Source organism: Xiphophorus couchianus, chromosome 5 (genome assembly GCF_001444195.1).
Source record: "Xiphophorus couchianus chromosome 5, X_couchianus-1.0, whole genome shotgun sequence".
NCBI lineage: Eukaryota > Metazoa > Chordata > Actinopteri > Cyprinodontiformes > Poeciliidae > Xiphophorus > Xiphophorus couchianus.
In genome coordinates, this window is record NC_040232.1 from 12,763,056 (window position 1) to 12,782,704 (window position 19,649).

Sequence of the window (19,649 nt, forward strand, 5' to 3'; positions counted from 1 at the left end):
ATTTTATTTTATTTATGTCAAATTGTTCTGATAAAGAATGGAACTGGATGCTTTGGTCCACACCAACGCCTTGCGTCAATTCGTCTCTGAAATGAGTTTTTTAGTTTTCCAGGTACCTGTATCATGCCCCAGTGACTAACATTACTCAGCAAGTGTTAGATAAAAATTGTAAATTGATCTCAATGAAAACCCTGTGCAACTCTTTTGTTGGCTTTGCCACCTTCTTTCACTTGTGATGGTTGGTGATATACAAAACATGTATTAAACAATTGATTATGATGCTAAGTCTTCAGCTGTAATTTTGTAACACATTTGTTGCAAAACCTGGCCATGCTACCACAGATATTAGGAGTTTGGTTAAGTTAGAAACTCAAAATGATTGAAAAATGCCTTTTATCATGACTCAAAGCAGATTTACAAGGCATCCCTGATACTTGATTGTATGAGCTAAAAAGTAAAACAAATATTATTGAACTCCTGCAAGCCTAATTTGCACAAATTCAGTTACAGTTTCATAAATGAAAAGTTGTATGTGGGTTAAAAAAATAAAATAAAGCCATTAGCCAGCTAAGCAGCTGGTACAACTAAATACCGGTACAGGTAATTATCATTAAATGAAACTCTGCTGACTCTGCTGCAGAGTTCTGCAGCTCTGGAGCCTTGGTAAGAATCGTATGACCACAAATAAAAGGCTGAGCTCTCTCTCTGTCTTACATTACCTTGTGTCTGAGGCTAGGGTGATGGTGGGGACTATGGCTGGCCCTTTAACGGCTTTGAATGAAACAGTGGCCCTGACTATGGGTGGCTCTGGAGCTGTTGTTGTTTTGTATTTGACTGAAGCAGACAATCTGAGCGCTGATGAAGCCGGAGGACAGGAGGATCTGGCTGAGAGTGATTCAGGCTCAGGGGTAGGTAGGATGGGCGAAGAAGATGGACTGTCTGTCGAGATGGACGCCAGAGGAGGCAAACACAGACGGGTTCGGTGCTCATCCACCTGATGAGCTGGAACATAGGTTATCCTGAAAGCAGGGTTAGATAGAAAAAATATATATAGGTAAGTAAAACTGACAAGGAAGCTTGTGTACAGTATTAATCACCATTCATTCAGGAAAAGTTATTTTTCTTTAGCGAGAACACAAATAGTTGAAAAGATCAGTAACTAGACATTTGGACTTGATGAACATAATTTAAATACATTTTTATTTCTAAGACTTAATATATAATTTACATGTTTTATTTCATAGACAATGTGGCATTTTGTTGACTTCCAGAAAACCTTATGGTTTGCCACCACAATAATCCTTTGGTAAATAATCTGGTAATTCTATGAGTAAATGAATCGAATTTGTAAGTATTTTACCTTACTTTGGGGGGATAAACACAAATGCACATCTTTTAAGCTTTTTATCTGTGAAAACATTTGAGAACTATGTAGCATTGTTTCCTCTCTTAATAATTAGAAATAGAATCCCACAAAAGTAAACTGAAGGTTGAAAAGGTTCAAGCAGTAAGAATATTTTTGCAACCACACAATGCTCTATAGATATTTGAGAAGCCATTAGAGTTCAATGAGCACATGGTTGATATATATCCCATGCTGTTTGATAAAATGACACATTCTGGACCATCCACAGGGGTTTTATTGTGCAAACTGAGAGAACCACTAGCAACAGCATTTCACTTGTCAACTTGAGATAATTATAGGTCTGTACTGAAAGCTGTATGGCATGCTGAGTCTGATGTGGCCTGATTGGCATTCAAGCTCTTGCGACAGATACGTCATGTTCTGTTAATTGAGCAACATTCTCATGTTTCCCTTTGAACAGGTTCAAAGATGGCACAAGGCATTATTGTCTCCAGACACAGTACTCCTTTTTAAAAAAAAAAAATCCAGATCTGAGATGAGATTCCTCAGGAGAACATCCATCGCCTCATCACAATGTTCAGGCATTGTAGAGAGGTCAAACAGGCACATGAAATAAACACTACTGAGCCTCACTTTGACTTGTCTTATGAGTTCGACTGTTTCTAGCGTGTGCCACTCAACCTCACACAATAGCTCCGGCTCCGTATTTGTCAGTCAGGTGACGTTCCATTTCCCTAAAGCCAGATTATACCAACAGAAAATTACCAAATCAAGGGTTCCGCCCTCGCCTTCCTCCCACTTGATCCTGATATTCCTATCTGCAGGTGGTGGACCCAGGAAGAGGGGGCTTCCTGTAGCTTCTCTGAACTGAGCCTTGTCATGTCCCTGGAGTCAAAGTTCAATAACCAGGCACTCATCGGTGAGCTCTCCCACAGGCCTGGCTCCACGATGGTGCACTGATATCCCTAATTTGGGCAAGGTTCACCTCTTGTTGTGGTTAGCCATATTATCAGAAGACTTAAAACTGCTTTGAGCTTCTGCACAACATTCTCTCTGGTGTTCTTTAGTTTTTGTGATGTTGTTTGCTCACAGATCTTCTCTAACAAACCTCTGAGACCCGTAAAGAGTAGCTGGCTTTGAACTGAAATCAGATCATACAAAGGTGGATTCTATTTACTGCACTAATTATGCAATTGTTGAAAGCATGAGAATTAAGGGAACTGATTACAAATTCTTACCACACTTCTCAGATTTTATTTGTCAAGAAATTTTTTGAAAACTAAGTATCATTTTAGTTTCACTGTACATAGGGTAGATTAAAGTCATAAAATTACAAAACATGAAGTTTATATACTTATACAAAGCACTGCAGTAAAGAATGTTATAATATTCAACTGTCATTTTCCTGGTCAATGAAATCAAAAAAGTTAATTTTCCAATGTTCCCAAAGGGAAAAAAAGAAATAAAATTCCCCTTCTAATTCAACAGAGCTAAGCTCTTTTTCTTTTTATGACAATAAACTTATTAATTCAATAATACCTCATTGCACTTATGAATGATATTACCAAACACTTTTGCATGTATCTTCTTGTTATTACTCTATTATACATTACTGTAAAAGTAATAGAAAATAGTTCTTCAAGTCTTCCTTAATTCATGAAGGTATTTCATGAAGGTATTCATGAACCTTCATGACTTGAACCTTCATGAAATAACTGAACCTTCATGAAATACCTGAATCTTTAAGTTTTCTGTGCTAAGCTGTTGTGACTGAACCATGTGGACAGCTTGTCTTGTCTCAAAAGAAGCAGTTTGATAGTGACAAGCCCTCATCCTTCTGCGTGCCTCAATCTCTCGCTGCCAAAGCAACTCAGCTGCCTCCACTTGCTTTTAGATTGTCTGAAGTGCTGTCAGAAGGAGGCAAAGAGAGCATGTGTGTGTGTGGAGTTGAGTGTTTCTGTGTGTATGTGGAGAGAGAAAGAAAAAAAGAAAGCGTGCAAGAAAGAAAGAACATGCATGTGTTCATCAAGGTGTGTATTCTGTGTGCAGTGTGTGCATGAGAGTCTTTAAAACGTTCCTTTATTCAGAGGTATACTGTTCAAGGTGAGATGAGAGATGAATTATTCAGAAATATTTCCCATAGCAGGAAGACGGTGTTTTTGGAGGTTAGGCCACTGAATGCTTTTGTGTATGTGCGCGCGCGTGCGCGTGTGTGTGTCATGCCTTTAAAAGCAGGGGAGAGAGACGCAGAGAGAGAATGTGAGTAGGTGTTTAGCAGGGCAGAGGGATAGTGGAGGTGGAGCACATCCCCAATCAGCCAAACAAGCTTTTTCAATGTGGAGCCATAATTGCTGATGCTGGAACAAGTGATAATGTAGCCAGTTTTTCCTCAGGCAGTCTTTAAGAATTTCATCATCTAAACTGAACATAACTGTAGCGCCTCAGTCAGATTTGACTGCAGAGACCCAAAGTGAAACATTATTTGTCTATAATAATGCAATGAAAATTGTTGTGCACTGTACAGTGCACACTTAGATTAACTATAGAAATAGCGTAATGCTGTCATTCAAATCATGGAAATTGTCAAGCCAATATGCCGACTTCATGGGAATAATTGACTGCATACCAATGCATGGTTCTCAAACTGGAACCCTCTAAAATCTTTAAGAGGTGCAAATAACTGGAAAAGTAATGAGTTATCGCCTTTCATTTGTACCCAAGGCTCTGAGCAATAAGCACATTTAAATGATTTACACATGATTTATGATTTATTAGTATTAATTTGTGATAGCTTAAGGGGATAATTCATTTTTATAATTTTTTAGGGTTGTGTGGTGTTCTGAAAAGTCAATATTTTACTTGCAGTATGAAGCAGTTAAATGGGTCTAAGTTCAGAGAATCTGAGAAACGTTCTCAGGAATCAGAATAACTCCTACTGAGATCAACATCTAAAACAACCCAAACACAAAGAACTCGCAGACTAAACTCAATGTGAAGCATTTTACCTTATAGCTCTACATCAGACCATTGTTTATCTGTTAAGTATTTTGTAAACCAAACAACATTTTTATTTCAGAACTATATATGATGTGATTGTGCAATTCTAATTACCTTGAACAAGGAAATACATTGAATTGTATGAATAAGGTTTTCAAACTTTTAAAACCTTCAGGGCTTTTATTTATTAATTTATAATTGTACTACATTAAATTTAATCAAATAACGAATTCACTCAAAAACAATAGAGCATGACTATATTGTCAGATATACAAAGGCATGCTCCGTGAAGGCATACATTTTATTTCCTAAATTAAAAAAGAGATTGTCAGTACATTTATCTAAAGTATCAAGTAAGTTTAAAAATAAGATTATTTGTTTTTTTATACAAGTATACAATGTCCAAGTTGTTTTTTAAATTAGCAAATAACCGTTTAATAGTGTTGTGGGCAAGAGACACTTCTCACCTCATCTCTGGCCCTATGACAGAGTGCCTGCGGAGCATGGACCTGGCCTGGGCGCTGCTCAGATTTGAGGCAAGTTCTCCATTTATGGCCAAGATGACATCCCCCACCCCCAGTCTGCCATCCTGGCAAACAGAGCCCCCCTGGACCACGCTCCGGACCAGAATGCCTGTGCCGTCCTTGATAGCACTCACCGACATCCCTGCCAACAGGCGCACAAACACATCACACAGAAGCACACAGAAGCATGGGTGAATAGAGGATAGGCTAAGACTGCTTTGACTGCATGCCAAACAGACATTTGCCCAAACAAACACCTGACGGCTGCAATAATCAGTATAATCAAGACAGACACGAGGCAGATTAGCACACAGACATGGCCACATATTCTTGACATTTGCACGGCAGCATCCCTCACATTCACACTCACATAAGTTGCATTAATGCAATCACACACACTCGTGGTCCCAGAGAGCAGAGGGCACAGGTGACTGGAGGAGTGACACATGCCATTCGCACAAACACCCGTCCTTAGTATTAGCAGTTTGGACACTAGGTGGATTACACTAACGAGTCATTAATGCAAACAGGCAGAAGTAGGTAAATCAGGTATCACACATATAGAGGCACACACCTAAACATGGTGTAGAGAGGGAAGGCTTTGCCAGATTAGATAGGCTGGTTTAAGATGCTGGCGTACAACACTGCTAGCTACTAATGAAGCACATCCACAACACTATGGTCGTACAAAATTTGAACTTGGTCAAAGAAATGACTTTGTGCTTAATTTTACTTAAATAAATAGTTTATTGCTTTTTTTGGTATTACATTCAAATTGCAATACAATCATAGTGCATGGAGTACAATAATTTCGAAACACAGCAACTGCCACTTACAGGACAAACCAAAGATACATATTTCAAAGATTCAAGTCTAAAGAAATAACAGTTAATGTTTTCAACTCTAGAGGTGCTGAAGTACAACACTGCATCAAAATACATCTAATATTACAAACTCTAAAAGTGCTTATATTTATAATTAATAGAGATGCACCAAGAAAAGTAGCAGATATTGACATTTGGATGCTCTTTTATAGGTCTGTCAGAATCTAAAAATCCTTTCTTGAACATGTCATTCTTAAAAGCTACCACCTCAGAAGCAACACTTTTTGACTTGGCTGTTGTTGCTGAGGAAAGAAATCTCAATGTTAGCTATTTTCAGTATCAACGGGGTGTTTAAAACTGCAGACAGATTTAAGAAAATGTAAAACGCTATTTAAAACTAAATATTTTTATTATGACATGTCAAGACATCTGCAGTTTATTGAGGCTGCAAAAGATTGAGAAAGAGCAACGCTTTCAGCAGATGACAGGAAGGCTGAAACTGTTACAGCAAGGTTCCTCTGTTTTATTCTTCTCAGTTTAAAACTGTTATGTAACACAGGGGGCCTTTAAATATAGTTTGTGTTCTGGAAATACCAGAGTTGAGGTAAAGACCTTAATTTTTTTTGACTAAATATAGACTGCGATGCTAATAATGCTAACTGCTAACATTAGCAGCAAAATTATGTAAAGATTTTGTTATTTTAAAATATAAAAGAATTGCTTTTTAGTGGCAGCTGCCTATGATACTAATATGAATAAAGATTGCTTTCTGAAGGAAGGATAGAACAAAGTGTTTCTATACTTATCAAATACAGAATTTGGAAAATCTATATTTCAAAACTTTACACAAATCAGAAATAGGTCTCAAAATTCTCATTGGTGCATTTCTAATAATTATAAGTAAATTCATATTTCACATGCAAAAGCATTTGATTTAAGCTCAACAGCACATATTAACAGTTCAAAAGACTCAAGTGGAAAAGTGTTACAGCAATTGCTTAGAAAATTTAAAAACATGTAATGATTAGTGATTAGTCAAATAAACAAGGCAAGAACAAGTCTTAGTTTTTCAAACCTTTTTTCCTTAAAATTTGCTGTTATGCACCTGTATGTTCATTCTTTGCTACAAGCAATATAATTTGTTTTAAATTCCCAAAGCTGGACATTAATATAGTTATAGAGAGAGTTACACATGGCAACCAGATCAAGTAAAAACAATAATATGGTATCAGGTTTTGTTGAAATACAATGACTATAAAATCTCTTCCTGTCTATGTGGACCAGCAAAGGTTTGGGCATTTCTGTGACCGCTGATTTCTGTTAATTGAGAAAGTGAACTTATCCTAAAAAAGTAGTACAATGAAATGTACAATTATATAATATGTGCTATGCATATTATAACAGATATTATGGGCTTTTTAAAGCAAAATTTAAATGACAAAACAATCACAAAAGCACCATTAAAAAGATTAAAGGCATCATAAGAGATTTGAGCTCTCATGTTAGTTTTTAAATCTAAGAACTTAAATATTCAAGATGTAGAATGAGATACCGTAAAGTGTTTAACTTCACCATGCAAAAGAATTCACAGTATTAGTTGTGAAGTAATTATGGTAAAAGAGTGGCAAAACTGAAACAATTCTTTAAAAAAGCCACATTAGGCCCTGATTCCAGTATGACACAATCCATGTAGAGGACACAGCACACATTGAAGAAAGTGCTTTGGTCAAATGAGACCAAAATTTAGCATTTTGCCAAAATGAAAAAGCTATGTGTGGTGGAAAAAAAACACAACTATGAAACATGGTGTGGGGATGCCTTTCTGGTCAGAAGTAATGGGGAAACTGATAGAACTAAATACAGGGCAATTTTAACACCTATCCACACAAAATTATTATTTTTTCGTTAGTTGTAAAAACCATGCAGACAACTCTTTTCTGTCCAAAACTAAAGGCCAATGTGTTGTCAAATCAAGTCAAGTTTATTTCTACAGCGCGCTTCAGCAACAAAGGTCTTCAAAGTCCTTTAGGCAGTTCAAAGCACTTTATCACACATAATTAGTACAAAGTACATTGATATTTCTGGCTTTAATGTAACAATATAACTTTTTCCAAACTGTAAAAAAGTTATAGGAATACTTTTGCAAGAAAGTGTAACCTGCAAATTGCAACTAATTAAATGTAAACACAACTCTTTAAAACTATATCTTATATCATAAAGACCTAAATATTAACATAATATCATGATGCATGCATTCCTTAAGACAAAACACCAGAAAATTAGAGAGATTTTGGACTAATGAGCCACCAGGATTCATAACAAAGAAATGCTTGTAGAAACAAATATAGCATTTTATAGAAAAAATACATAAATGCTAGCTTACAAGACCTTATCGCAATAATCAGGAAGGTATGGAAGAGTGTTTATTATGTCCAAAAGCTATTTTTCTAGCTAAAGACCAATCTTCTTAAGCTTGCTCAAAGAACACCTCATGGGACTGGAAGGACAATCAACATTAAATTGTAGGAATATTCAAAAGACTTAAATAATCAGGCATTGACCTTCATCATTCATTTAAAGAAAACTTTTCTTGCATCTTAATCACCAAAGTCTGAGCAAGTCTCAGACTAGAAAGAAGTCCTACATATTTAGAAAATTATAAAATAGCATTTAGGTTGTAATGATTAAAGCTCTGTGTGGGACAAAAGGATCACAGCAGGTAGGCATTAGCCAGTTCCCAGTGTCAAGGTCTACCAAGATACAAATGGGTTGTATGGTGAACAGCCCCTTCTAATGAGAACATGCTGGAGTGGGATGAGATCTCAATAAAAAAAGCAATCATTCTTTTGAAGTGAATACTGTCTTGTAAAGTAAATTTCAGCTGGTGCTAGCATGTGACCTTGTCTGGTGAAGTAATTCTAAGCTCTTATTAGGAATGCTGCACACGCAGGTGCTTTAAGTTTTACACCGTGCTGCATTTGTGTTAGACTCTTATTTTGAAGAGAGAGTAAGTAGGTCTTGAACTGTCTTGTTGTACCGACAGTTAACTAATAAAGACTGGTTGCACGCTAGCTGACAACACGCTGTAATAAAGCTTTGAAGAAAGCCGCCATTGTTTTTCAATTGTTTGCGGCCGTCTTTTGAGGGAGTGACGGAGTAACAGACAAAATTTGATTTGTAAGAAGTGTAAAAAAATACTGGCAATCTTTTTTTATCTTGTAACAATGTTAAAGATAACATCTGCCTTGGAGCTCCCCATCTGTACACTCAATTACACAGGTTTTTATCTGAACATCTGGACTGCATTTTATAATTTCTAATTCAATATTGGACAACTGGATAATACTTCACTAGGAAGAGATTATTTAAAGCAAAGGCTGAGATATACAAAATTTGTGAAATTAACAAAAAGAAAGCATTTTCTAAATGTCTTTTAACATTTAGGCCACTATTTAGACAACCTTAAAAACCAAATTATATAAACTAGTCAAATTTTCACTGTAATACTCCACACTAAGGTAAAATTCTGTAAAACACAGAATGCAATCTGTGAAATCTTAATTTTTCAAAAGAAAAACAAGTAGGGATTTTTAGTTTGCAATGGATGGGCGACTTGTCCAGGGTGAACCCGGCCTCTCGCCCGCTGAAGCTAAGTACCAGCACCTCTGGCGATCCCCTCAGGGATAAGTGTGTAAGGTAATGGATTAATGGGTGGATTTTTAGTTTTCCCAGATATGCTCCTAAAATCTTGTCTTGTTTCGTTGTCATGAACTCAGAAATGTGTCTTTCTCAACAGTTTGCAACTTATTCATCAATATTTAATCTTTCTGTTTAAAAGAAAAGCAGTGAGGTAATTTGTTAAATTGTCTATCTTAATACCATGATAGTGCATCACTGTCAAATATGCTTTCAAGATTACCAAACTGTGAGTTTCAGAAACTTGCCCATGCCTGACTGCACTGAGGACTACAAAAAACAAACAAACAAAAAAAAACTAGGTGGGCAAAAATAGTCATATCTGAGGGGGGGGGGAAAGACCTCACAGTCTGATGTTTTCTTAGACTATTAGACACCTCAGGGAAACATAACGTTCTACTGAGCAGACCACCAATCCTTAGCCAAAAATGTATAAACTCAACTTACATACAGTACACTCACGGTAGCAGAAGATTCTCATAAAAATAATCATTTTAGCTTGGTATACAAAGTCTTGTAGAATTTCTGTAATAAAAAGTAGCAAAAATCCCAAAGAACATCAAAGGATATTAAAGGATGCCCAAACTTTTGCTTATCACCACTCATAAACTCCTGATCCACATAGGCAATGTATATGTGTACATTGCATACATAAGCATATAAGATATGTATATATATATGATTTGTGTGTTTGAATTTCCAGTAGAGTTTGTGTCATTAAATAAATCAGCAAGGGGATCCAATCATAACAGATGAGAAGGGTGCACTGATACTGTGACCTTGATTTTCTCTACCACAAACATTTACATAATTTCAAACTCTTTCTTTCTTTCTTTCTCTCTCTTTCTCTCTCTCTCTCAAGCACACACAGACGTAGGTAGTCGAAAGCCTCATCAAGACATGCATTCAGAATATAAATGACTTGGTTTCCTTATACTTTGCATAGTGTCTTTAGACAAAAGTGGAGGATTGGCTTCGACTCTGCTGGTACCCTGTCATGTTAAGACAGCCAAACACTGGAACTGGAGTTAAGACAAAAATCTCTTATTTGTAGATAACAAAAAGTTTAAATTGATCAACACCTTCATGTAAAATGTATGGGTTTAATTCGGACATTGAGATATACATCGTCTCTCAAGAACGTACACACTCCTGTTAATAGGCAAGGTTTTTGTGATGCAAAAGTTTTTTTCCACATGTAACCTGAGGTTTATTCCATATAATTTAGTGGAAAAATAAGCAAAACTGTTAGGGAAAAAGTAAAGAGTGAAATTATCTGAATGCAATAATGTGCACACCCTTAATCTAATACCTTGTCCAAAACAGCTTTTGATTCAATTGAATGCAGGTTGGTGTCTGTCATCTTCCAACATTGTACCACTCTACTCTGCAAAAGTTCTCAAAATCTCTCAGATTTTAATGACATTTCTTGTCCACAGCCCTATTCATGACACCCCACATATTTTCTTTTAAATTAAGGTTGGGCATTCCAAATTTCTAACTTTCTGCCATTTTTGCAGAGATTTGGAAGAAGCCTTAGCAATGCTGAAAAGTAAAATCCATTGGTTTTCCAGCAGACACCTCAGGGTTGTGGTCAAAACTGTTCAAGATCTCATCCAACCATCTTGACAAAAATCTTAGATCCCCCTGAAGTCCTCAACCTTTATCCTGCCGATACAATGTTTCACTGTGACTGTGAGCATGGCGATCGTTAGATGGTCAATGTTGTGAACCTTTTAGAATTGTGACAAAATTTTCAAATTTTGCTTCATCTGACCATAACCTTCTTGTTGCTTGTCTCTTGGCAGATTCACTAGGTTTTGTTTTGTCTTTAAAATTTTTTGAGAAATGTCTGAACTTTCTAATGTTGCTATTGTCACATGCTTTCTCTATTTGTTGATGACTGTGCTCCTTGTGCCTTGATGCAAATGCCCACAAGTAGAGGTATATAAAAGTGAAACTTTTTGTACTTTAAATCAGAATTTTTTTAATTAAATCAGAAGATGGTTTAGTATGTTTACCTTAAGGATGTTGCCATATGCAAGTCGGTTATTGTACCTTGTGCAGAATAAATGTTACTATTTAGGTAGATAAAAGCTTTAAAAGCAAACATGGTCTCATTTCTTACATAACAAAAACTTGGTATTTTGCAGAGGTGTGTACTGAGAGCCATTTCACCTTCCCATTACCTTTACTATTAGTTAGCATTTTTGTATATCTCATTCAAAACACACACATACTGCCCCCACACAGAAATAATCTCCTTTCTCAGGTTTGACGAACACATCACGTCACCAATCCTCTTCAGGGCAGTCGTCGTCACCATCTCCAATTAGTGTCATCAAGGCCATGCCTGCAACGTACACACACCAGGACACCATCACCAGGAGAAAGACAGAGAACATACCAAGGCTACGGTTGCCCCGGACAACAGTGATTGTCCTCTCAAAGCTTGTGCGAGGGGGCAGAGGTGGAGCTTGCTGCCCACTGTCATCTTCCATTGTGCAGCAGCGATAACGCAGCTGATTTTCCTAAGAGAAAGACAAGAAGGGTGTAAAGGAGGGAGTCAGAACATGACAGTGGGGTGAGTGTTTTATGAAATGTGATACTGACTGATAGGTTTATTTTATCCTAACCTGCAAAGAATCAGCCAGAGACAGAGATTAGTTTTCTTTTCTTTTCTGCAGAACAGGAGAATTGAGAACAGACGCGACGAATCGCTGTCAAACACTGTCTGAAATCAATTCTGCCAGTTCTTTCTTTGCATTTCTCTTTATTGTATAGAAAAAGGAGGTTGGGCTTCTTCACACAGTCACACAGAGAATTGACCAACCGTCTTTACATTCTGGAACCTCCTATGGACATGCCCTTACAAGGGCATGTGACTGACCACAACTAATCAGTTACATATGGAACTAATAACACATGAATGTTTAACGTTTTTAGCTTCCAAGCAAACATCCTAAACAAAGTTAATAATATACTACAAAAGAAAGAGAAGTTAAGTAAATATAAAAAGAAGAATAATATGAGAGTAATAATATAAAAGTAATAATATGAAAAGAATAATATGAAAACATAACTTGTAAAATAAACTCATGAGTAAATGAACAGGAGGATAATTTTTCTAACACTGACATTCACTTAGAACATAGATATGCTACTTTTTGTATTTTGCTTCCAAGGAACCAGACTTATTTAATTTTTTTGAATTGATCTCAATCAATGTAAGTTTTTTTTCTGCTTCCTCACTCTCATAAAAAAAATGTTCCCCTCCAAGATTTCCTCTACAAAATGCACTGTTTATTCAATGAACAGGAACTGTAAATTGAATAAACATTCATGATTATACCAATTATTGGACAAAAGTTAAGTGGAAATAAGTCTGGTTCCTTGGAAGCAAAATACAAAGACAATAGCCAAAGTCCAAAATAACCAGTGTTCTTTTGTTCTTTGTACAAAAGTCATTTTGTACAAAGAATAAAATTATATGCTTTTAATTTTACATATGAATTCATGCTCCTCTGAAGCCTGAATTCGTTTCTCTTGAACCTTTTCATATTTTCTCATGTTTCAATCACAAATCTCTATTTTACTGAAATTATAGATTTCAATAAAAAAATTAAATCTATAATAATTTATTCCTAATAATTTCACCATTATTAGGAATAATGGTGAAATGGAAGAAAAAATATTTTCATTAATTCTCCACACAAAAGTCTCAGCAGGAGGGCACACATTTGAATTTTTCCCTCTTAACAGTGATATTGTAAAATAAAATCCAGTGCAAGCAGTCCATATCAGAGTGAACCTAACAAAGAAACAGAGTCAAGCTGCATGTAATTTGATTAGTGGGTTTTAGAAGACATTAAAGAAAAAAACATGGAGACCAAGAAACACAGATAGGGCAGAAAGACAGTGGCCGAGAGGTTTAAAATGGACAAAACAACTTTCTAAACCTCGGACAAAACATGGAGCACTGTTCAAGCCACAGTCTGAAATTGAAAACTTTTGGTGCCTCAGAAAAACATTCAGTGCTTCACTTTTTCCACATTTTGTTATGTTACAGTTTTATTACAAATTGTATTAAATTATCTCTTTCCTCAAAATTCTACACACAAATACGACAGTGCAAAAAAAAAAAAAAGTTTTGGAGATTTTTGGAAATTTACTGAAGCAGAAAACCAAGAAATTACATGTACATATGTATTCACAACCTTTGTCATAAAGTTCGATGTTGGGCTGTTTCCACTGATCATCCTTGAGATCCTACAACTTAAGTGAAGTCCACCTGCGGTAATTGAAGTTGATTGGACTTGATTGGACTTATAAAGACACACCTGTCTTTATAAGGTTCCACAGACCTGACAGTATTATGATATATAGTTGCAATACTTCAACAGGAACTGTAAAGCTAGTCATAGTTGAAGATAAGGCCAGCCCTGTAAGAAACCATGTTATAATCCCTATTAGAGGCTGCAAAACCATGAACACTGTGGCAGCAATTCAATTTCCCCTGGGACAAAACTACAAACATGCAGCCAGAGATAAAAGTAGAATAGACCAAAAATGTACAGTACAGACCAAAGGTTTGGACACAGCTGTGTGTTCAAACTTTTGGTCTGTACTCAATACAGACCAAAAGTTTGGACACACTTTCTCATTGAATTCAATGAGAAAGTGTGTCCAAACCTTTGGTCTGTACTGTATATACTCTTAATTTTACATATGCTCTTAATCTAAGGTGACTGAGCCTGAGCAATTTTACAAGGAAGAATTGAATAAAACATTAGTCTTTTGTGGTGAAAAACCAACAGAAACATATGACTTGCAGCTGTAATTGTAGCAGTAGGTTAAGTAAGAGGCTGAATACATAATTACTGTGCATCATTTACTTTCCACTTCACACTTACATATTACTGTATGTTGGTGTATCGTATAAATAAATTGTTGTAATGTGACAAAATATGAAAAAGTGTATAAATGATTTTTCAAGATGAAAGATGACATAAGGGGAAAAATAAACAGCTTTTTAATAGTGCATGTGAAGTGTATATTGAAACAAATATAATCTCTAATGACTTTTATGTTACGTGATTCAGCAACAACTAGTAAGAATTGTATAAAATGCCGAAACCTCACGAGCCTGAAGAGAAAATACAACTAAAATCAACAGGATTATCTGTTTTTGGGCTATAAAGGAAACCCAACAAAAGATTATGTTACTATTTTAGTCTTAACTGTGGTGGGCTCAGCAAACAAGAGACCATACTGGAATGAGGCACAGGGAGTGAACAAAAGAAAAGTGGTTCATGTTTCTCGGCACACTGAAACTGGGAAGCAAAGATAACCCAGTTATGATGGCTGAAACTACTGTATAATTACAGCCATTATTCCTGAATAATACAAAATAATGCTTGAGAACTTTTTAAGTGGTACTTGTGGGTTGTGCTGAAAAAAAAAACACACCACATAATATTTTGAGGATATGTGAGTTTTAAAAAGGCACCTATCAATCAATCTCCTATATAATTTTAGAGCAAAACTTCAGGAGAAAAGCAGACACCCTGAGGAAACTTGTTCCTCAACACTTTTTTATGCAACATGAAGGAGAGTTTCATGTTCTGCATATTCCCTGTACTGTATTTCTAGAGTGCTGTTATTAAGTAAATTCACTTGGAAAATTATCACGATGACTATTATGGTTAAGGTACATTGCACATCCTCTTGGAAACCTAAAACTGATCTTACGGAGCTACAGATTAAGCATTGCATATCTTCTGTACAGGGAAAAATGAATTTCTTTGTCAGCAAAAAAAAAGAAAAAAATCAACACATGGATGTGATTTTAGATGAAAGGATTATGCACCTTCAAATTTGATGGAGCTGGATGCAAATAGGGATTGTGTTAGACTGACTGTAGAGAGATGTCCGCTCTGTGCATCTGCTTTTGTTTTTCATCTCCCTTTGCATTAGGTTGCAAAGACGACAGTATACATGGCCGGCCCAGCAGAGGTCAGAAAGTAATGAGCAATCAAGCTTTTTCTCTAACATAAAAATATCCCATCAGGTAACCCAAGCATTAGGTTGTAAACTAGAAAGCTAACTGACTAATATTTTTATAGCACCTAGATAAAATTGGGTAACCTGTAGTTCAAAATCCAAAATAGTTAAGCTGATGAAAACTGAAGATTTTCCACCAAAGATTATTTAAGACTTGGATAATCAAATATAAAATATTCAACCGTTGTATCATTTAGAATAGATTCATTAAAACATGCTTCATCATTTGTGAAATCTTTACAGTATTTGTAAAACAGTTCATTAAAAAGGGGGATTTTCCACTTTCTTTCCCAAGTTCTAAAATCACCTCTCCTAAACATGATATTATGTCATGAGTTGAATGAAGTTACACCCCCGTCTATCTGTAAACATGTGGCAACAGAGTGTGATCATATGAAATGCTGAGAAATATACTGCAGTCAGTGTGAACCGTTGTTAGCCCGGTCACTGGGCACAAAACTGAGCAAATCCTTTTCATTTTAAACATATGTGTTGTTTGCATAGCCCTACTGCTTGTTACAGGTTTTAACTGAAGTTTCCAAATCTGTCCCTTGGCTTTTCAAAAAACATGCTCCTTCAAAAATATAAACTTCTATGAACATTTTTTCCAAACTCTTTTTATTCTGCGTTTGCTCTATGCCCCCTCAAGAAAACTTTCTCTCCGAAGGATGACAAGCATTACTACAGTGAAGGCTGTTGGAGTAAAGACAAAAATGAAAAACATTGACAAAGGTAGCCTTGTCACATCTCTGCGCGCACTTCAAAAAGAAAAAAAGGGCAAGCACAGATCTTTTAAGTCTTATAGTAAGAAAAAGCAAAAAAGTTCACAATCTTGTTTTGTAGCTAGGCTGACTTTGATGAGAACACCGTGTCAGAGGCATTGAGCTAGACCTTCATGGCCTTGCGGAAGAGCAGTAAGCCCTTTTCACAGACAGGAAATTGTTGGCAATTAAGCAACAGCAACTACAAAAGCTTGGCTGAGTAGGATCAAGCCAAGGCCACAATTAAAGCCTTTGACACTGAGCACTTTCTCTATACCTGACGCTGTGACACCGATACAGCAGTCAGTGATCTCCACATGGTAAAAAAAAAGGAGTGAAGAGAACAGAGACAGACATGGTAACCTTTAGAAGAGCTAAAATGGCTACCCACGGTATCTCAGGTTTGCATGATAATGAAGAGTTCTGAATGATTCTGTGGTGTTACTTGCAGTTCTATTCAGACACTACGGTACATGTGTCTGATCATTAGTATAATTCTCATAACTTTTAATTCAACCTCCCTGTAGTAATGTACAGTATGCACAACACAGGAGCCGTTTCTTGTTCATTCTAAATAACTGCAAATGCTTCTGCACTTTTAATCAGTTCTTTCCATACAATTCTCAGCTGCTTCTGGACATCCTCATTTACTTATGTCTTGTCTGTCAAAATCAATTATTCTTATGAATCCTGAATTCTCATTCCCCATAAAACATATTGTCCTTATTTTATTGTTTCTGTCATTACAAACAAAAATGTTGAAACATTTGTCAAAATCTGTCAAGTTAATTCTGTGCATTTTTTTCTCATTCTTTCCTGAAAATGTCTCCCAAACTGAACAATTTCTCTCCACTGAATCTCAGCTCCCACTGACAAGGAGAAGTGTGTGACGCATTCGTTGCAACCTCTGATAAGCCACTTCCCCACAGTCACTCAGAGCTGAATCCCATGAACCCTCAATTGGCAAGCACATAAGAACAGGACATTGCAGCATTTTAGTAATGCTGTGACACAGAAATGGAAGGCAAGCAACTCGAAGGAGAGGTGAGAATGCTGGGATTATAGGGAAGGCGACAGGGACAAAACAGAGGAAGGCGACATAGAGACCAAATGCATAAGTGTCTATGTCGCCTATGTACATAGAGCACTATTTTTTTTAACAAAAGTTACACACTGCAGCTTCAATGTCAGTTTTTGTTTGATGGGGAACCTGGAGGTTCTCCTAATTTCATGATGAAATTAGGGCTGAAATTGCTGGTCAAAGGGTGCAACCAAATGTTGGGAAAGTCACTCTAAATTCAATTATTCAAACATTTTGTTAGGAGAACAGGTGTGTATATTGGAAAATAATTCACACTAAACAATCGACACTGCACTGCAGTCATTGTGTGTCTTTTCCACACAACTAAGTGTGGATTTCAAATGGTTGTGCAACTAGTGTATAGTGCTGTTTTGAGCATTTTCAGGCAGCATCACCAAGATCAGATGCGCTGGAAAACACAGAGCCAACTGTCATTATGAAAACATCTTCAAGCCATGACTATCTAAACGTGGTATCAAGACTTTTCATTTCGCTAACGCTGTCTTGCTTTAGAGAAAAATGATATCCATTTTGAGCAGGTTATCCATCAGGTTTTGCAGTTTGTCCTAATTGTTTTGAGAGATGCACATTTGAGACACATGTGAGAAATGTACCAAAGCGCCTGAGAAAAACTGCAAAATATGTTTCTAACTAAGTGTAAAGCCTGCGGTAAAATCCAATTTATTGAATTCTAAAAAAGTTATTGTGCATGAACAATGAACAAACGATTGTGGTTGCTGAAGCTTAGAAAACAAATTATGCTGTATAAATTTTAGAATAGGCATTTTTAGACATTTTTGCAAACAAACTTCAACTAGTATTCAGAAAACAGATAGACAGATAAATGGCTTTGCGTGACATACCGTGTAACACGGCTGGCTCAAGCTGTGATCCTCGGCGCTCCAAGTTGTGCCGTTGAAATTGGCCTCAGCTGTCTCAGCTAGCAGGCTGACCTGAGTGTGGCTGTCAGTGTCATCGGTCGAAGGCCGCGCGCTTCGCTCCGCTATGGGTGTCAAGCCACCACACAGTTCCAGCTGAGAATAAAATAATCCAACTTTTAGGTTTAGCCCATTCGGGAAAAAAAAACAAACAACTCACATGCACACATACACAAATGAAAGACTGAAAAAGGGGAGACTGGGAAAAAATGTCTCTATGCCTCAGAAGTGAGTGAATTGTAGATTCCCGGTAAAGCAAACAGGCTAGAAAAGGTGACTGTAAATTAGATGGTCTGGCCTGCTCTCCCCTACTCTCTCCTACTCTCTCCATCTGTAGTGTGGCCGTGTTTATCTTCCAACCACATAAAAAATTCAAGAGGCCTGTAACTGGATTCTGTTCCTTGTTACTAAGCCACAGTGCAAAACAAAAAGAAGAAGAAATACAATACTTTTTTGGGGAATCATTCATCTAAGTAATCTATTCTTTTATTCCTTAACATGCTTGTGTATATATGCCTTTATTATGGATATTGATATGAAAAAAGTCTTGAAGAAGAGAAAAAAATCTTGAATTATTTCTATTTGTTAGCTACATATACATATTATGTCAAAGGGTAATAATATATCATTACAGTATTTTAAATCGCAGCTCCTCTTCTTAAGGCAAAAAATAACATGGCTTTGCCTTAGCTTCATTCTAATACTGACAAGCATGGAAGGCATTAAAGTTTCTACCTCAACATTCTTATGACTTAAAAACTTTTTAAGAAGATGCCAGGAAGAGGGCCATAGTGATCAGACTGCTTGCTATTGTCTTCTTTATGAGAAAGATAAACTTTACTTTGTGTGAGGAAAAACAATGAGCCAAAGTGCAGAAATTATTGCCAAAAAGTCAATTACGTAATCTCAGTTTGCTATAATTTTGCTGCTTAAATAAAGAGCAGAACACCAAAAAAGTTGAAAACTTCCAGTTGTTAAAGGCATTTACTCCAAATTAGCTATAACATGTCCTAATGTGTCTACTAAATATTGAGTCATGCTTTATAAATTTTTAAATTATTAATTAGATAAATATAAAATAATCTTCCAATTCATGTATGTGTTCTAGGTGGAATCCTGCAATGTATAAAAAATAAAGTAAAATAAAAATATACATTTTTTTCAACCTCACTCACCGGCAGTGGTTTAGAAACGCCAATTTGAACAAGCCCATATTCAGTAGACTTCAGGACATGAACAGCATAATCCAGGCTGGAACCCTCCAAGTCAGTTTCATTAACAAACATTAGTCGGTCACCAGGTAGCAGGCGGCCATCTTGATCTGCTACACCTCCAGGAACCAGTGACCGGATTATCAGAACTGTTTTGGAGGCATCCTCTGGATCCTAAAGTTAAGCAG

General features: G+C 36.4%; 1 protein-coding gene across 1 annotated transcript in view; it reads right to left on the reverse strand.

Annotated features, from left to right (window-relative positions):
* LOC114145088 (multiple PDZ domain protein) overlaps positions 1-19,649 on the reverse strand; it is a 64,159-nt gene that overhangs the window by 29,359 nt on the left and 15,151 nt on the right. The window contains exons 17-21 of the mRNA XM_028018474.1: positions 19,426-19,635; positions 18,176-18,346; positions 11,815-11,938; positions 4,831-5,029; positions 720-1,019 (exon numbers count right to left, since the gene is read on the reverse strand). Coding sequence (XP_027874275.1) covers positions 720-1,019; positions 4,831-5,029; positions 11,815-11,938; positions 18,176-18,346; positions 19,426-19,635 — 1,004 coding nt within the window. The remainder of the gene's footprint in view (positions 1-719; positions 1,020-4,830; positions 5,030-11,814; positions 11,939-18,175; positions 18,347-19,425; positions 19,636-19,649) is intronic.